The sequence below is a fragment of the Nerophis ophidion genome, linkage group LG17 (genome assembly GCF_033978795.1).
Source record: "Nerophis ophidion isolate RoL-2023_Sa linkage group LG17, RoL_Noph_v1.0, whole genome shotgun sequence".
NCBI lineage: Eukaryota > Metazoa > Chordata > Actinopteri > Syngnathiformes > Syngnathidae > Nerophis > Nerophis ophidion.
Window position 1 is genome coordinate 36,285,442 of NC_084627.1, and position 19,527 is coordinate 36,304,968.

General features: G+C 40.2%; 1 protein-coding gene across 2 annotated transcripts; it reads left to right on the forward strand.

Annotated features, from left to right (window-relative positions):
* The first annotated feature begins 3,444 nt into the window (after nucleotides 1-3,444).
* ccdc82 (coiled-coil domain containing 82) lies at nucleotides 3,445-18,941 on the forward strand. 2 transcript variants are annotated; one of them, XM_061876867.1, is made up of 2 exons: nucleotides 3,445-4,289; nucleotides 12,141-18,941. In XM_061876867.1, exons 1-2 carry the CDS (start codon nucleotides 3,732-3,734, stop codon nucleotides 12,300-12,302), a joined length of 720 nt encoding a protein of 239 aa, XP_061732851.1. In that variant the 5' UTR covers nucleotides 3,445-3,731; the 3' UTR covers nucleotides 12,303-18,941. The 2 variants fall into 2 exon arrangements, with proteins under 2 accessions (XP_061732851.1, XP_061732852.1); XM_061876868.1 differs by having other exon boundaries at nucleotides 3,447-4,289; nucleotides 12,155-18,941.
* The last annotated feature ends 586 nt before the right edge of the window (nucleotides 18,942-19,527 follow it).

The window sequence follows — 19,527 nt, forward strand, 5'->3', positions numbered from 1 at the left end:
CCACGTCTTTAAGTGCAAGTCAAAACTACTACGCAAAGCGAAAGCCATTTATCAACAACACCCAGAAATGCTGCCGACTTCGCTGGGCCCGAGCTCATCAAAGATGGACTGATGCAAAGGCGCAAAGTTGAAAAGCCAGCATCTGTGTAGGTGTGAATAAAAGATGGGTTCCCAATTCACTGTGAGCGCTTTGAGTATCTAACAATAGAAAAGCGCAATATAAATCTAATCCATTATTATTATTATTATTATCATTATGGGTAACTTACACATCTGTGAAGGCACCATTAATACTGAAAGGTACATGCAGGTTTTGGGGCGACATATGTTGCCATCCAAGCAAGGTATTTTTCATGGACGGCCCTGATTTTTTTCAGCAAGACAATGCCAAGCCACGTGTTACAACAGCGTGGCTTCGTAGTAAAAGAGTGCGGGTACAAGACTGGCCTGCTTGTAGTCCAGACCTGTCTCCCATTGAAATTGTGTGCGCATTATGAAGCCTAAAATATCACTAAGGAGACCTCGGACTGTTGAACAACTTAAGCTGTAAATCAAGCAAGAATGGGAAATAATTCCACCTCAAAAGCTAAAAAATTGGTCTCTTCAGTTCCCAAAGGTTTACTGAGTGTTGTTAAAATGAAAGGCCATGTAACACAGTGGTAAAAATGCCCCTGTGCCCACTTTTTTTGCAATGTGTTGCCATTAAATTCGAAGTTAATGATTATTTGCAAAAACAATTTAGTTTCTCAGTTCGAACATTAAACATCTAGTCTTTGCAGTCTATTCAATTGAATATAGGTTGAAAAGGATATATATAACAATGTATTTGTTTTTTATTTACGATTTACACGTTTGGGTTTACATATATACACGTGTACATATACATACATATGGTATACATATATACATATAGTAGACGGTATATATATATATATGTATATATATACATATATATATACACATGTGCTGGTCATATTATTAGAATATCATGAAAAAGTTGATTTATTTCATTAATTCTATTTAGAAAGTCAAACTTGTAGAATGTATACATTCATTCCAAACAGACTGATACATTTCAAGTGTTTTTTTTGCCAAAAAGGAGATGATTATAGCTGACAACCAACGAAAACCCTAAATTCAACATCTCAGAAAATTAGAATATGGTGAAAAGGTCAGATATTGAAGACACCTGCTGCCACACTCTAATTAGCTAACTAACTCAAAACACCTGGAAAAGCCTTTAAATGGTCTCTCGTTTTGATTCTGTATGACACACAATCATGGGGAAGACTGCTGACTTGACAACTGTCCAAAAGATGACCATTGATACTTTAAAGAAGGAGGGCAAGACACAAAAGGTCATTGCCAAAGAGGTTGGATGTTCCCAGAGCTCTGTGTCCAAGCACATTAATAGAAAGGCGAAGGGAAGACAAAGATGTGGTACAAAAAAGTGTACAAGCAAGAGGGATAACCGCGCCCTGGAGAGGATTGTCAAACAAAACCGATTCAAAAATGTGTGGGAGATCCACAAAGAGTGGACTGCAGTTGGAGTCAGTGCTTCAAGAACCACCACGCACCGACGTATGCAAGATATGGGCTTCAGCTGTCGCATTCCTTGTGTAAAGCCACTCTTGAATAAGAAACAACGTCAAAAGCGTCTCGCCTGGGCTCAAGACAAAAAGGACTGGACTGCTGCTGAGTTGTCCAAAGTTATGTTTTCAGATGAAAGTAAATTTTGTATCTCCTTTGGTCAATGCAGCAGTCTACCAGGAAGTTTTAGAACACTTTATGCTGCCTGCCGCGGACCAATTTTATGGAGGTGAAGATTTCATTTTCCAACATGACTTGGCACCTGCACACAGTGCCAAATCTACCAGTACTTGGTTTAAGGACCATGGTATCCCTGTTCTTGATTGGCCTGCAAACTCACCTGACCTTAACCCCATAGAAAACTTATAGGGTATTGTGAAGCGGAAGATGTGAGATGCCAGACCCAACAATGCTGAAGAGCTGAAGGCCACTATTAAAGCAACCTGGGCTCTCATAACACCTGAGGAGTGCAACAGACTGGTGGACTCCATGCCACGCCGTATTGCTGCAGCAATTCAGGCAAAAGGAGCTGCAACTTAGTATTGATTGCCGTACATGCTGAAACTTTCCATGTTCATACTTTTCAGTTGGCACACATTTCTAAAAAATATTTTTTGGTACTAGTCGTAACTAATATTCTAATTTTCTGAGATACTGAATTTGGGATTTTCAGTAATTGTCAGTACTTATCATCAAAATTTAAAGAAATAAACATTTCAAATATATCACTATGTGTGTAATGAATTGATATAATATGTAAGTTTCACGTTCTGAATATAATTACTGAAATAAATCAACTTTTTCATGATATTCTAATAATATAAACAGCACCTGAATGTATGTGTGTATATATATATATATATATATATATATATATATATATATATATATATATCCATCCATTTTCTACCGCTTGTCCCTTACGGGGTCGCGGGGGGCGCTGGCGCCTATCTCAGCTACAATCGGGCGGAAGGCGGGGTACACCCTGGACAAGTCGCCACCTCATCGCAGGGCCAACACAGATAGACAGACAACATTCACACTCACATTCACACACTAGGGCCAATTTAGTGTTGCCAATCAACCTATCCTCAGGTGCATGTCTTTTGAAGTGGGAAGAAGCCGGAGTACCCGGAGGGAACCCACGCATTCACGGGGAGAACATGCAAACTCCACACAGAAAGATCCCGAGCCTGGATTTGAACCCAGGACCGCAGGAACTTCGTATTGTGAGGCAGACGCACTAACCCCTCTTCTACCGTGAAGTAATTTATATATCCATCCATCCATTTTCTACCGCTTATTCCCTTTCGGGGTCGCGGGGGGCGCTGGCGCCTATCTCAGCTACAATCGGGCGGAAGGTGGTGTACACCCTGGACAAGTCGCCACTTCATCACAGGGCCAACACAGATAGACAGACAACATTCACACACTAGGACCAACTTTAGTGTTGCCAATCAACCTATCCCCAGCTAGGTGCATGTTTTTGGCAGTGGGAGGAAGCCGGAGTACCCGGAGGGAACCCAGGCAGTCACGGGGAGAACATGCAAACTTCACACAGAAAGATCCCAAGCCTGGGAGTGTAGGACCTTCGTATTGTGAGGCAGACGCACTAATCCCTCCTCCACCGTGAAGCCCTAATAACAACATACAATATTAACAAATAAATATATATATATTTTTTTTTCTTTTTTTTAATGAATAAAAAAATCTTCTGCGGCCCGGTAGTTGGGGACCACTGGGGTACATCACTGAAAAAAAATTGAGAACCACTGCTTAAGCGCATGCGCAGACACATCGGGCAGCTCAATAAATCATTTTTTTTCCTCAATGCCGCACGGAGGCGCTGTGAGTTATTGTTGTGTTGGTTCCAGCGAAGAAGAAGCAGAAGCCACAACAATAACACTGCTAGCAAAGAAGAGAACGCGAGCATTTCGCGCTTGAATTTGAGTCATAAATCTTCATTCTAATATCAAACGACAGCTTCTGCGTATAAGTAACGTCGCGTAAAAGTAGTTAGCGGCGGCAAGTTTTAGTTTTTTTCTGGTCGAGCTCCCATTTAGACTTTCAAGCCGCTAGCTCGGCGTGTAGTCGGCGTACTTGTTGTTTGATGTCAGTGGCGTCACGCTGCGTGTGCAAACATGGAGAGTTTGTACAAGCGCAAAATGTTCGCTTCGATGCGCAAAACCAAGACCGACCTGTCGAAGAAGCGGCAGATCGGCTTGCCGGCGTCCATCCTGGACGACAGTGACGAAGGCTCCTTCTCCTCGTCCTCCTCCTCCAGGTCCCAGTCCGACTTCCACAGCTCCCCGGAGGACAGCGACCAGGACGAGTGGAAAAGGTCCGACTCCGGGGACACTTCCAGCGACCACAGCCGCTCCGTGACTCGCAGGAAGCGCTCCTTCCTGGGAGGACGGGACAGCTCGTCCTCGTCATCGTCCTCATCTTCCAGCACCGGCAAAGATGATGACGATCGTGGGAAGGAAAAGAAGGCTGATGTAAAAGTGAAGAAGACCGGGCAGCCACTGAAGAAGAGTCGGCTCCAGCGGCAAGATGATTCGGACTCGGACGGCGCGGACGAGAAGCGGAAAGAAGCCACCGAGAAGGCCAAGAGGAGACAAAGACACAACAAGCTGCTGGCGCTGTCCAAAAGGATGAAGGCCCGGGTTCCGAGTCGGAGGTGGAACCGTGTCAAGCAGGTAACCCACTTGTGGAACATCGTCCCACGCACATGGGCGAAGCAGACCCCCTTTTGGATTGATTGATTGAGTCCAGGGGCGGTAACATGCTGGCCTAGTGGTTAGAGCAGTGGTTCTTAACCTGGGTTCGATCGAACCCTAGAGCAGGGGTCGGGAATCTTTTTGGCTGAGAGAGCCAAGAAAGCCAAATATTTTAAAATGTATTTCTGTAAGAGCCATACATATATATATATTTTTTAACACTGAACAAAACTAAACGCGTGCATTTTTAAGTAAGACCAACATCTCTAGAGTATAATAAGTCTCTTATTCTTTAGAATAATATTGCTATTCTGATGCTAACTGTGGAGGGGGAGGTGGCCTGTGGGCCTGCAGCGAAGCAGGGTGTGCCAGGACCGGCCTCGAAATCAGCGACAGGTACGTAGATGGGCCAACTCGGCCTTGGTATCGGATCACCTGTCGCTCTGTTATAAGCAGCAGCCCGGAGGAGGGACGGGGGTGAAACTGGAGCCAGAGCGCGAGCGAAAACGAAAGAGAAAAAGACAATTGCTGGAAAGGAACTGAGAGACTTATTGAAAAATAAAACAATATTGTAACGCTGAAACAGGTTCTCATGTCGGTGCTTGGTGGTCTGAAGAACCCCCAGGAGGGCAAACCCCACTCTAACCAACAATAAATAAATTACTTCTTACCATTAACGCAACTTCTTGAACATAAAAAAGCATGAGAATGTTTTATATTTTGAACGTTATTTTTAACAAGAGGAATTATTCATTGCTTATCGTGTCAAGCGATGTCAGCTCAGATTTATCTGAGAGTCACCAAAAGAGACACATCTGGCTCGCGAGCCATAGGTTCCCTACCCCTGTTCCTAGAGGTTCGGTGAGTCGGCATCAGGGGCTCGGCAGAGGTCAAAACACACCCGATTTATCATCTCAATAAAAACTTCTCCCTATCAGCATATTACGGATACGGCAACAGCAGAAGTCACACTGATTTGCAGGTGTGTAATTTGTTGTGAGTTTATGGAGTCTAGTGTGAGCTTAGTGTCGGTTTTGTTCTTTGAACAAGGTGACGTTCATGGATGGGTAATTTTGTGCACCAGTAAAAAAACATGGTAACATTTTAATATGGGTTACATATTCACCATTAATTAGTTGCTTATTAACATGTAAATTAGTAACATAGTGGCTCTTAACTAGTCATTATTAAGTACTTATTGATGCCTTATTCGACATGGCCTCATTATAACCCTAACCCTCTAACCCTGACCAAATAACTCCAAATTAAGTTTGTATTACTTAGAATATGTTCCCCTAGTATCCAAAAACCTCTAAATTAAGTCTTTGTTACTTAGAACAGTGGTTCTCAACCTTTTTTCAGTGATGTACCCCCTGTGAACATTTTTTTTAAATCAAGTACCCCCTAATCAGAGCAAATCATTTTTGGTTGAAATAAAGAGATAAAGAAGTAAAATACAGCACTATGTCATCAGTTTCTGATTTCTTAAATTGTATAACAGTGCAAAATATTGTTCATTTGTAGTGGTCTTTCTTGAACTATTTGGAAAAAATATATAAAAATAACGTACAACTTGTTGAAAAATAAACAAGTGACTCAATAATAAATAAAGATTTCTAAACATAGAAGTAATCATCAACTTAAAGTGTCCTCTTTGGGGATTGTAATAGAGATCCATCTGGATTCATGAACTTAATTCCAAACATTTCTTCACAAAAAAAAGAAATCTTTAACATCAATATTTATGGAACATGTCCACAAAAAAAATCTAGCTGTCAACACTGAATATTGCATTGTTGCATTTCTTTTCACAGTTTATGAACTTACATTCATATTTTGTTGAATTATTATTCGATAAATATATTTTAAAAGGATTTCTGAATTATTGCTATTTTTAGAATATTTATTAAAAATCTCACGCACCCCTTGGCATACCTTCAAGTACCCCCAAGGGTACGTGTATCCCCATTTGAGAACCACTGACTTAAAATATGTTCTCCATACTAAAGTGTTACCAAAAACACTTAACTTTGTCTTGAATTTGGCAAAAAAAACATTTTATTTTTCATTAAGAGGGGTTTGGTGAATGTGCATATGAAATTAACGGGGTTCAGTACCTCCAACAAGGTTAAGAACCACTGGGTTAGAGTGTCCGCCCTGAGATCGGTAGGTCGTGAGTTCAAATCCCGACCGAATCATACCAAAGACTATAAAAATGGGACCCATTACCTCCCTGCCTGGCACTCAGCATTAAGGGTTGGAATTGGGGGTTAAATCACCATAAATGAATCCTGGGCGCGGCACCGCTTCCAGGCTACACTATACACCCAGCTACCACCAACCCCTGCCCCCTCCTGCGTCGATTGAGTTGGGCGGGGTTTGGTGCTTGCGGGGGTGAATAATGTAGCCTGGAAGACTTAGGGTTGCATGGGATTGTGGGTATTTGTTATGTTGTCTTTATATTGTGTTACAGTGCGGATGTTTTCCCGAAATGTTTTGGTCATTCTTCTTTGGTGTGGGTTCACAGTGTGGCGCATATTAGTAAGAGTGTTAAAGTTGTTTATACCACAGTGTAACCTGTACGGCTGTTGATCAAGTATGCCTTGCAATCGCTTGAGGATTGTAATAGAGGTTTCACACAATACGTGACCGGCCGGCAAGCACATAGTGTTGTGTAACAGCGGGCAAAACTACATGTATTAGAAGATGTTATGGGTATTGCTGAAAATTTTAATTTTCCTGAAGGAACTCTCCTGACGGAATAAAGTACTATCTAATCTAATCTAATCACGGCCCGCTCTCAATGTTGCTGTCAGAGTGAAAATCGCAGTATGCATACCCCAGGCAATTTTAGGGAAAGACACTGAGGTCAGAAATCTCCCTGTTAATCCGGGAAGGTCGGCAAGTACACAGCTGAGCCACACCAGCGTGATCAAAGAGCCACATGCGGCTCCGGAGCCGCGGGTTGCCGACCCCTGCCCTAGATCACCCACTGGGAGGTGAGGGGAGCAGTGGGCAGCAGAAGTGGCCACGCCTAGGAATCATTTTTGGTGGATTTAACCTCCAATTCCAACCCTTGATGCTGAGTGTTCTGAATGATACCATTTTTGATAACAATTTTTAGAAATAATATTTATTTATTCATTTGATAGGGAAATCATATTTGTACTGGGAAAACAGACAACAACAAAAAGATCAGTCAAGGGCTGGACTCCAGGGAAGGGGTCCAGACTGAGGCCAAGGAAAAAACCTCATAGCCATAGCACACATAAACACGTTAATCAACAAAACTTGCAACAGAGGGAGGGAGGGTAGCCATCCTTCGCCCTAAGGGGCATCAAGCTGGTGAGGGCGTGGGTGGGGTGTGTGTGTGTATATGTCCATTGTCCAGGGTGTTGTGTTGTTGTGTCTATAGGCCTGGAGCCGCTCTGCATGCAGAGCAAGCGAAGTTCAGAAGTCAGAGGTATCCTCGGGGGATGTTTTCAGAACAGCCTTCTTCTGTTTTTAGCAGCGTCAAGGCCATTCGAGGGAGTCAAATCGTAGATGAGGATTGTTGTTTTTCCAAGCAAGCAGACATTTTAATGGCTCGTCTGTTCTAATCGTCCAATCTCTCTTATCCAATTTTTGCAACACGCAGCCTTAGGGCTCTTTGAGTGGCAGCCATCGTCTTCCGAATCTGACTATACACCAGTGCAATGCCAAGCCCAATCAGCCGATGCCCTGCGATCACGGTTACATGATTCACCATTTCACCCACGAGTCTCTCACGTACCCCGCAGCAATGTTTCCGTCAGGGTAGCCAGGCTCCCCAGAACCTCAAAAAGATTTTGTCATTTGAGTCGAGAGTCCAGCTAATCAATTCCATGTCTGGTGTTTAGATTTGGAGGACAGCGCAGAGAAAGAGGCTACAAAAAGTGTAGACAAGACAAGACGAAGAGAGCAAGCAGGGAGAAGACAGGAGTGGAAAAGAAATGCGACCGCCCTCACCAAGAGCCAAGGCAGAAAGATGTAAAGGTTTTAAGGTTATGGTACAATATTAATTCAGTATATGTAAAAAAAAAAAGATTTAAAAAGTGGCAGGAATGTTTAGGATAAACACACTTAGCGTAATTGAACACATACATAATGCTAAAATGTTGTAATCATTTATCACTATAAACATACATTTTTAAGTGCAGAGACATCCATTGTTTTCAAGCAAATATAAAAAAAAAATGAAGTGACAATGTAAACCTCCAGTATAACAAGTGTAAAAAAATAATATTCACTTTAGTGTCTTTCAACTTTTACTTTATATAGCTCGGTTGGTAGAGCGGCCGTGCCAACAACTTGAGGGTTGCAGGTTCAATCCCCGCTTCCGCCATCCTAGTCACTGCCGTTGCGTCCTCGGGCAAGACACTTTACCCACCTGCTCCCAGTGCCACCCACACTGGTTTAAACGTAACTTAGATATTGGGTTTCACCATGTAAAGCGCTTTGAGTCACTAGAGAAAAGCGCTATATAAATATAAATCACTTCACTTCACTTATGAGAAGTCGTGTCCTCTGCAGTGGACATGTTTACATCTGTCTGTTGAATGGTCTTTCTTAGAAAAGTTAACTAACTACCCATCTATCCCTTTAACTTTTAATAACATAAATACCTCACAAACTGATGCTTAGCTTCGCTGGCTTCAAATACATATTCTGGATGACAGTTTGTGAGGTCTTGACGTGTCTAGAGCAGTGGTTCTTAACCTGGGTCCGATCGAACCCTAGGGGTTTAGTGAGTCAGCCTTTGGGGTTCGACGGAGCTTGCGCCACGGAGGTCAAGACACACCCGACTCATCGTGTAAATAAAAACTTCTCCTTATCAGCTTTATGGATACGGCAACAGCAGAAGTCAGACTCATTTGTATGTGTGTAATTTGTTGTGCACCAGTAAAAAAACATAACTGCCTTGAATTTGAAAGAAAACATTTTATATTTTTCTAAAGAAAGGTTCCGTGAATGCACATATGAAACTGGTAGGATTCGGTATGTCCAACAAGGTTAAGAACCACTGGTCGAGAGTATACACGGTTCTCCGCCAGAGTGCAAATAGACTCCCTGCGACATAGAGAGAGACAAGAGGTAGGAAAATAATGATAGATTGAGGAATTGTTAGGCAGTTTTTCAGTTTCCTCATATTTCTGGCATTGAACATTTTATTTCGTTGATTACCTCCGTGCAGTGCGATGTGACAGGCTGGCTCTGTGTCGCCTCGAAAACGCTCAAAACGAAAGTGGCACGCATTGCTTTGCAGAATGTTCATTTACTCGTGGTGGCCACAAGTTAATAAATGTATAGGAAACATTGATAAGCAGTCAGATATTTTATGGGGCAATCCATCTGTTGATGATAAGTGGCCTTAATTAACCACTGAAAAGGAGAGAAGAAAAAGGTCAATACAGTTATTTTAGGTACAGTAATGACAATGACAGTAATGAATTAGGGACGGCGCTACACTGTCAACATTAACATTTAGATACTTAGTACATAGTGTACTATGGTTGTACCGGTACCAAAATGTACAGCGATACTTTTCCAAATAAAGGGAACTACTAAAATATTTACATTTTGGCAGCATTTTAACAGAAAAGCTTACAATACAATAAACATATGTTTCCTATTGCACTCAAAGAACAATTTTACAAGGTTAAAATAGAAATTAAAGGGCATTGAACACCAGGTGTTTTTCTTGTTGCGCCCAAAGAGCAATTTACACTTTTCCATAATCAAGAATTAGATTAGAAAATAACAAAAAAGCTTATTAACATACTATTAAATTATTTTTAAATTATGGTTGCCAATCCTGGTTTGTGATTTAAGAAAAACACACTTATTACTATGGATAGATGTACACAGATAAGCCATATAGCAGGTAAAACACACATTTGTTAAAGATGAAACACAAATTGGAGCAATTTGTTACCAAATTCAGTCATTTTACTTGCACTGGTTGACGTTAGATGGGCGGTCTTAACTTCGCTAATATTTGGCATCAATCCAAGCAGCTGTGTGCGTGTCTGCGTATCACATTTGCACAGCAGGGGAGCGGGTTAACTTATGAGAGTAGCGCACATGTGTTTGTGAGAATGACAACGTGTTGTCTAAATGACGTCAGTGAGTGCGAGGGCCTGTAAAGAGAGGGAGAAGTAGCACATGCACTGCGCAGTAGAAAAATAATGGGTCTGGTTGTGTCCTGCAAAACTCATAATAAAGCAACTACAATTTCACAAATTGGCGGCCTCGAATACTGACAGGAAAGCGGAGCTTAGAAGACTCATTGTAAAGTGAAGGGTTACTCTTCGACCAAAACATCTACCCCAAAGGGAACGTCTGCCCTGTGCTCCTTGTCGACAGTCTGCACCGGAGCCAAACATCTACATTATTACCTGTCACTCTTTAAACTCCTTGTGCAGATCTGAATGTCTATTTACATTTTTACCTGAGTTTGAAGCAAAGGTGGTAATACTAACCGCCACGTTTGGCAAGGCGCATTTTAAAGCAACACTTGAAGTGCGGCGCTTTCTTGTTTAAAGTGTCACCTTTTACCGTTGGTTTTGAAGCCCAAATACCTCCATATTGCGCTTCACAAACCCTCTTTGTTAACCAGTAGAAATTGTGTTTTTTGCCATTCTTCCTAGGGCTGGGTGATGTGGACCTTTTTTAATATCTCGATATTTTTAGGCCATATCGCGATACACGATATATATATCTCGATATTTTGCCTTTGCCTTGAATGAACACTTGATGCATATAATCACAGCAGTATGATGAGTCTGTGTCTACATTAAAACATTCTTGTTCATTCTGCAATATTATATGCTACTTTTAAACTTTCATGCAGAGAAGGAAATCACAACTAAGTCAATTGACCAAAATTGTATTTGTTAAACAGTTATTAAGCAGTGGCACAAACATTCATGTCATTTCAAAACAGAAAGTGCAAGATTGTCAGAGACATTTTAAAACAAGCTATTAGTGCACTTTTGTGCATGATGTCACACAAAATACTTAAATAACTGTCAAATAAAAATGAGCTGCATAATAGGAAATCAAATCGCTATGTGGTAGGTTGCTGCGGACGTTATCTCCTTATGTTTTTCACTATATTTTTCATACGATGTTGATGTGGAAATGGTTGCCTCGACATTTTGTTGGTGTGGCACCGAACGGAGATGTTGACATGCGGAGTGTTCACTCTTCATTCTCTAACAGGTGACTTTTTAAATGATGCTACGTATTAGCAGTAATGCTACTTTTTGTAGCAACGCTTTTGCCCCACACTTGACAAATTTTGGTTGTCTGTTCAACATATTCCCACTTGAAACCAAACCACCGCCAGACAATGGACCCCCTGCTTTTTTTATTAGGAATTAATTATTCCTTTATTTGTTACCAGATTCGCACCTTCTTTCTCTCGTATTACCACTCGCACCACAGCTAAAGGTACCCATGCCGCTACCTCTCTGCTCCGCGAGGGCGTATACGTATGTGACGTATGTAAGAAGGTGCGCTTGTTGTCCGTGAGAAGGAGAGACAAGAAAGAGTGGGAAGAGCATGCAGTGTAATGCCCGCAGCTAAAAGCAACTGCGTGAGAACGTATACTCGAATATCACGATATAGTCATTTTCTATATCGCACAGAGACAAACCCGCGATATATCGAGTATATCGATATATCGCCCAGCCCTAGTCTGTAGTGTTAGGATGAAAGAAAGGTACCGGTATACCGTCCAACCCTACAGTATTACGTATTGAAGTGTACTGACCCAAGCATTCCATTTGAGACCCAGCACTGTCACAGTCTTGTACTTTCAGGATGAGGAGTCCAAAGATGACGAAGATGAAGCTGATGGAGATAAAGATGGAGGAAATGACGGCAAGGCTGAAGCATCTTGTGCGGATGCAGGAGAAAAGAAAGAAGACGAGGACAAAGATAAAGCAGTCGAGAAGGTGTAAATCGTGAGCAATGGAGTATTTACGTTAAGCCACAAGTCTACTGCGATGACTCTTTAGTATCATGAAGGACAAGCTTGCATACAAGGAATCAATATTAATTAATAATAATATGACAATGCAGCTGCTTGTGATGAAAAGTGGAGCTACCAGGTCTTCACTTTTTTTGTGATTGGGAATAATCCAACTTGTTTTGGGTGAAGAAATTAACCCTCCAGAAACTTTTTTTTTTCTTCTGTGTTCAGACTTGGCAGAAGACACATTGCAGTATGAGGGAGCGGGTATGCAAATGTCAATGGATATACTATCTAAAAACACAGGAAGCTCCATTTTAACAGTAGCCCGCAGTGTCAAACAGATGTTGTACAAATATGCTTTTTAATAATAGAAAAGCAGAAAATACTGCTTCCTTTCAAGCAGGGGTCTCAAACTCCATTTACCTGGCACGTCAAGTATTCACTTCATAATCATATTCTAACCAAATTATGACAGACATATTAACTTGATCCTTAGCTATGGAAGGCCTCAATTAATTTAAATACAAAATGTATACATTAGAGAAAAAAAGGAAAGTTATTTTTTGACACTGACGGGTTATTCCGAAGATTTTCAGAGACACTTCAGCTTGCTTAAAGGAACAACTAGCCAACAAACACACACACTGCAGGGCAGGGGTCTGCAGAGATACTGCAGTGGGTGTCGTGAAATTTTTAGGTTGATTTACATTTTTTTATATATTTTTTATATACCCACTCGCAATTTTTCCACAAATGTAAATGTCTTTAATTACAAAAAGACAATGATCCAACACAGTGCGGTGTAGTTTTTAAATGGCAGTGACATAGCCATTATACTCACTGTACCTTGTAAGTTTGAAATAAAATCATGTATGAATAATAATATTATTATATTCATGCGAGTCGGGCTGCCTACATCCATTTGGGGGGGGGGGGGGGGTCCTTGTCCTGGAAAACATTGAAGACCCCTGCATAGGGCAACGAATATCACTATTAAAGGATGATATGTTTAAACTCTAAACATGTACTTTTTCCAACTATTTACATTAAAGATGCCGCAACATGCTGGGTCAGAAATTATGCCAGTGTTCTGTCAAAATGATCAAAAAAAAGCTACCATTTACTATTTTCAATGGAAACACAATCTAGGGTAACATTATTTGCCTCATTGTGAACTTCCTTACACTTTAAGTGTCTACAGGCTTACTGGTAAGAAGACACAATTAAAGGAGCCATATGTCGGAATCTGTCCAGAAATGGTACTGCAGTCATGGTCGAAATTCTGTAGTCCCCCCCAAGGTTGCCAGATACCCAAACGAATCCAGCTCGATCGACTGGCCTACTCCAAGGAACTTCCAACTTCCACTGCCTCTTACTAGGGGTTGAGGTGCTTGGACCATAAAATCTGAATAGAAAAGCGTTTTGTCAATAACAAATCTCTAACCAACACGTTTTAGACAGAAATTAGGCTTTTTTTAGAAAGAAGTATGTCATGCCTGCGTACAATATCACAACAAATGGCAATCATATGGTTATTGTCAGTACTATCAGAAAACAAAGACTCAAACGAACGACAACTAATGGTGAAAATAATTATAACATGCTTCGCAATCTATTGTACGCCCAAAACTAAAGAGGAGTTTAACCAAGGTGTGCCTATAGGCTACTGTTTCAAACGTTTCAGATTGCCATATAACTTGGTACATGTAGTCCACAATATGCAAACACGAACGAGGAATTATTTTATCATGTGGTTTGGCTGTCTTCATACGTTTCACCCATTTCCTCAGCGTATCAGCATATTGAGAACGAAATAGGCACTGACACTACCTATATCCATGTAGGTTTTATTTGTCGAAAATATATTTTGCCCTGTCAGTTCAGTTTCACACCGACATACAGGCTAATGGGAATATATTTCACCTATTAGCCTATATGTCGATGTGTATGCTCCCATTGACCAGGCTAGCATGCTAAGCATTCGTTACCTGAACATACCAGTTTTGTTAGTCAAGTTCATAGACTATATTGGACTATGTAGTTAAATACAAAATGTCTGTTTCCATTTATTACAAGTAATAAGAAAACGTAATTGGCTTACTTACCTATCAAGGAGGAAATTAGCAAGTTTGGCATCAGATGAAAAACGCCTTCGATCGTCTCCATCTTTCAAACCCATCACTGATGCAAATCCTCGTTTTGTTCCTGGCTTTGTCATGAATAAGTTGAGAATCGTAACGACGCCTTTTATATTTCCTAAGGTATGACATGTTTAGTAACTTTACCAGTGGCAGTAGCTATACTAAGATGGCGGTGCGTAACTAGCAACCTGGATGTGACACATTAATGGATTCTCTAATTGGTTTAAACGGTTGAGGGAAGGGCATCGAAATGACAACAATAACAAGATTTCAGGGCTGTAAATCTAAATTTGAAATGACCATATCCCGGCTGAACTACTGTTATCAGTTATAGAGGTGTTTGAAAAGAAGATGATTTATTAATGCCTTTTGACATATCAGGGCCATTTAATGATGACTTGACATGAAATTCTTACATATGTCTCCTTTCAAGAAATATAATTCAAAATAATGACTTGTAGGGTGAGTGACAGTCTACACAAGGTGAGTCTACACAAAGTAGTTGATTTTGATTGTTACTTTGATCGAGGAAAACTTTAGCATTGATGCGCTGTTTTAATGGGTAGCGCATGTCGACAGAACACTGGATCCCAGCATGTTTTGAGAAAATTTGCTTAAGTTAGGTGTTAAGAGTTGATATATTTTGTTTTGGAGTAGTCGCTCTGTGTATTTGTTGTGTTGCCATTTTTGTGTTTGGACCGGAATTTTGTGTTCTGTCCACAATTTTGTTTTATTTGCAACTGCCCAGTGTGCGCGGGCTGCATTTACACTACAATATGATTTGACGTACAGCAAGGGGCTGTGAGTTTGAGACCCCTGATGTAAAGTGTTCCCACCCTACATGTGTACAACTTCAGACTTGTGTATATGTTTCTTAAGTGGTTCCGATGATGTGGAAGTGTCATCTCATGAGATTGCTGTGGTTTTAAAACAATCCCTGCTTTTATTTTTATCAAACTCCTATATCAAACTCCTAAATCTTGTGAACGGTCGAGTACGAGAATTTCATGAGATTTCCATGAGATTTCCATGAGATTTCCATGAAACGGTTTGAATTCCTCTCGTCACAACTTAAGTTGACTTTTCATGTATGACAACTTGCCCGGTTTCCAGCACTAATCACTGCTCAGTAGCGTTTTATTTTTTTTTATTTTTTTTTATGTTAATAGGGTGTAGTTTTTGCCTCATCCCTCACGTAAAGCGTGAGTGAGGAATGCACCACAGACCTGATCTGGCCTGATATGTCCAAAAGAAAAAGAGATGATACAGTATTATCTGCTCACAGATGCTATCTGATGCCACCGTGAATCCGAGCAAGGCAGCAACAGGAATATGTTTAGTTTTCCAGGTATCTAAAGACCTACCTCACGATTACTCCTTCTCTGTTTTGGTGAACATATTTTGCCAGATTGTCCAATATTTATCAACTTATACCCAATTTTTTCTTTACTCATTGAGGAAGCATGGCTGTATGCCAGTGTTTTTCAACCACTGTGCCGCGGCACACTAGTATACCGTGAGATATTGTCTGGTGTGCCTTGGGAAATTATGTAATTTCACCTAATTGGGTTAAAAATATTTTTGGCAAACCAGTAAATATAATCTGCTAATGTGCCGTTGTTGACTGTCTGTACTGTCAAGAGATCGGCAGAGTAACTGTGTAATACACTTCCATATCAGTAGGTGGCAGTAGGAAGCTATTTGCTTCGTAGATGTCGGGAACACTGTTTGTCATGATCACAACATGCAGGTGAAAAGGTATCTAATGCTTAAACCAGTAATAAACAAAATACGTTAAGAAAAGGCATTGAAGCTTAGGGATGGCTATACAGAACGAAACTTAAAGGACTACTGAAATTAGATTTTCTCATTTAAACGGGGATAGCAGGTCCATTCTATGTGTCATACTTGATCATTTCGCGATATTGCCATATTTTTGCTGAAAGGATTTAGTACAGAACATCGACGATAAAGTTCCCAACTTTTGGTCGCTAATGAAAAAGCCTTGCCTGTACCGGAAGTGACGTCACGGGTTGTGGAGCTCCTCACATCTGAACATTGTTTACAATCATGGCCACCAGCAGCGAGAGGGATTCGGACCGAGAGAGCGACGATTTCCCCATTAATTTGAGCGAGGATGAAAGATTTGTGGATGAGGAAAGTGAGAGTGAAGGACTAGGAAAAAAAAAAGGGCAGTGGGAGCGATTCAGATGTTATTAGACACATTTACTAGGATAATTCTGGAAAATCCCTTATCTGCTCATTGTGTTACAAGTATTTTTACCTTTACAACCTGATGGTCGGCCCCGCACCTTTCTTCAGCACCAGTCGACGGGTGGTGGCGATGCCCATCTCTGCCCTTCACAAGGGACCCTCTTCGAAACACAATCTTTCGAAATGATCGCTGCATAATACACTGTACTTTGTGTGAGTGGTCCAATCCAACCGTATTCGCTTGACCGCTCTGTTCCATAGTAAAGCTTCACTGTCATCTTTCGGGAATGTAAACAATGAAACACCGGCTGTGTTTGTGTTGCTAAAGGCGGCCGCAATACACCGCTTCCCACCTACAGCTTTCTTCTTTGACGTCTCCATTAATCATTGAACAAATTGCAAAAGATTCAGCAACACAGATGTCCATAATACTGTAGAATTATGCGATGAAAAGAGACGACTTATTGCTGTGAACGGTACTGGAATAAAATGTCCTCTACAATGTGTGACGTCACGCGTCATCATACCACGACGTTTTAGCAGGATACTTTCGCGCATAATTTATTATTGCAATTTAGTAAACTAAACCGGCCGTATTGGCATGTGTTGCAATGTTAATATTTCATCATTGATATATAAACTATCAGACTGCATGGTCGGTAGTAGTGGGTTTCAGTAGGCCTTTGAACTGAACCGGCTGCAAAGTAAAGAAAAACAGAATCAAATAAACTTTTTTTATAAAGCACATTTAAAATTTACCGCAGGGGGAGCCAAAGTGCTGTACAATAGGTAGGTTAAAAGATAACCCAAGAAAAACGAGCAAACACAACACAAACAGAGCACGATAAAAATAAATAAATAAAACATAAAAACAGGTTTACAGCAGGTGCATTATGGGATGCCATAGCAGGATGGAGATCACAAAATGTTAAAGGCCATGGAATAAAAGTGTGTTTTTTAGAGTGATTTAATGAATGCTGGACGACAGCAAAGACTTACAGCGTGTGGAGCAGACGGCGTCCACAAAGTACATCCATACATGACATGACAATTAACAACAAAATAGGAGCAAGAACTAAAACACTACACACAGGAGTACACTAAAAACTCACAATAAGTCACGTCGTGATGTGACAGATGGTGACAGTACATCTACTTTGAGACAAGCGCTACAGTGATGCATGGCTTGTTATGGTTTAAAGTCATATCCAACAATTGCGAGAACAACTTTTTACTGTCAATAATGGCTACTGAGTTACATTTTTTTATCTTTTATGCTGGTGGTGTGCCTCCGGATTTTTTCAATGAAAAAAATGTGCCTTGGCTCAGACAAGGTTGAAAAACACTGTTCTATGCAGCCCTTAACCAATCGCAACAGAATAAGTGTGGTCAGTGGCGGAGCTGCAGAATCCATGAGTTTTGGCCAAGAGAAGAATGCAGATTTTTTTTTGCAACTAAATGAGTGTTTTTTTTTTTTAAAAGCTCCTGAAATGAAATTGATTTGTTTTAAAAGCCTTGTTTTATGCCAATATGATGGCCAAAATTTCTGCATAAGTTATTTATTGCACGTTTTCATTATAAATTCATAACCTGCATATGAAAATGACTTCAGCACCGCTTCAGACGATCGACATCAGCTGAGTTTAGGAACAACGTGAATTGAGTGATCATGCCAGTGCTAACACGATATATTTTAATTATGTTCTTCTACCAACACATTTGTCTGTCTGTTATCTACTTAAAAGACACAATTCGTAGCCTATAGTGGGTCATATTTTGATTGCTGTTATAACAATCTTAATGATTTGTCTTTCAAATATCTTATTTGACAACACATTCTTATGAATGAACTAAAAGATTGTAATTGATGATGAGCATGAATGAGGCTTTTGATGGAATTATCTTTTTATGACTTGACTTAAGTGTCAAGACATGAGGCCGCTTGTAAAATACATGTAAATGTTTCCAAAACAACCTTTTTACTATGTAAGAAGTTATGTGTGTAAATGTAACACACCGGTCATTTGAAATGTGCTTTTTTTTTTACCTTCATGACTGCATTTCAGTGACGATGTGCTTACATAGTAAAAACAATAATTCTGTGTATATTTGCAGCTCCATAGAAGATTGGCATATTACCCACTGTCATCTGCAGCAGCTTAAAACAATCATGTTTGAGGCCTTGAGTGTTTTATTCAACCTGTCAGCAACAATGTTGTGTGTTTGTTGAAAAGCAGCAAGCTTCATGATTAATAAAGATTTTCTTCTACCCAAAAACCTTTTCCACTGGATATTCTTTTTTCTTTTCTTTCTTTAGTTTATTTCAAACATAACCACACTTCCAGCAAAATACATCACACAATTTCATATCATTCACTTTACATCATGTCCGAAAAGGAGTAGGAAGAAGCCAAGCTTATTTAATCCATTCATTTAAAGACCTTTTTATAATAGAATGACGTATGTGAATGAGTATATACATCAGTTTTGTAATATGTGATTCATTAATCCAGTCATTATTAACATACTTAGATGTTATGATCATATTATGTTTGGACAAGCGGTAGAAATGGATGGATAATTAAATTCCTACAAAACTAAAAATGTAATCAAATTAACAGTTAGTGAACTAAATATTGTAATAAAATATAATAAAACAGACATGTAAAGTAAATATTTAAATAAAATAGAATAAGAAGGGACAACAAGCGTGGACCCCGACTTAAACAAGTTGAAAAACTTATTGTGGTGTCACCATTTAGTGGTCAATTGTACGGAATATGTACTGAACTGTGCAACCTACTAATAAAAGTATCATTCAATCAATCAAAAACAAGCGGTAGTAAATGGATGGACAATAAAA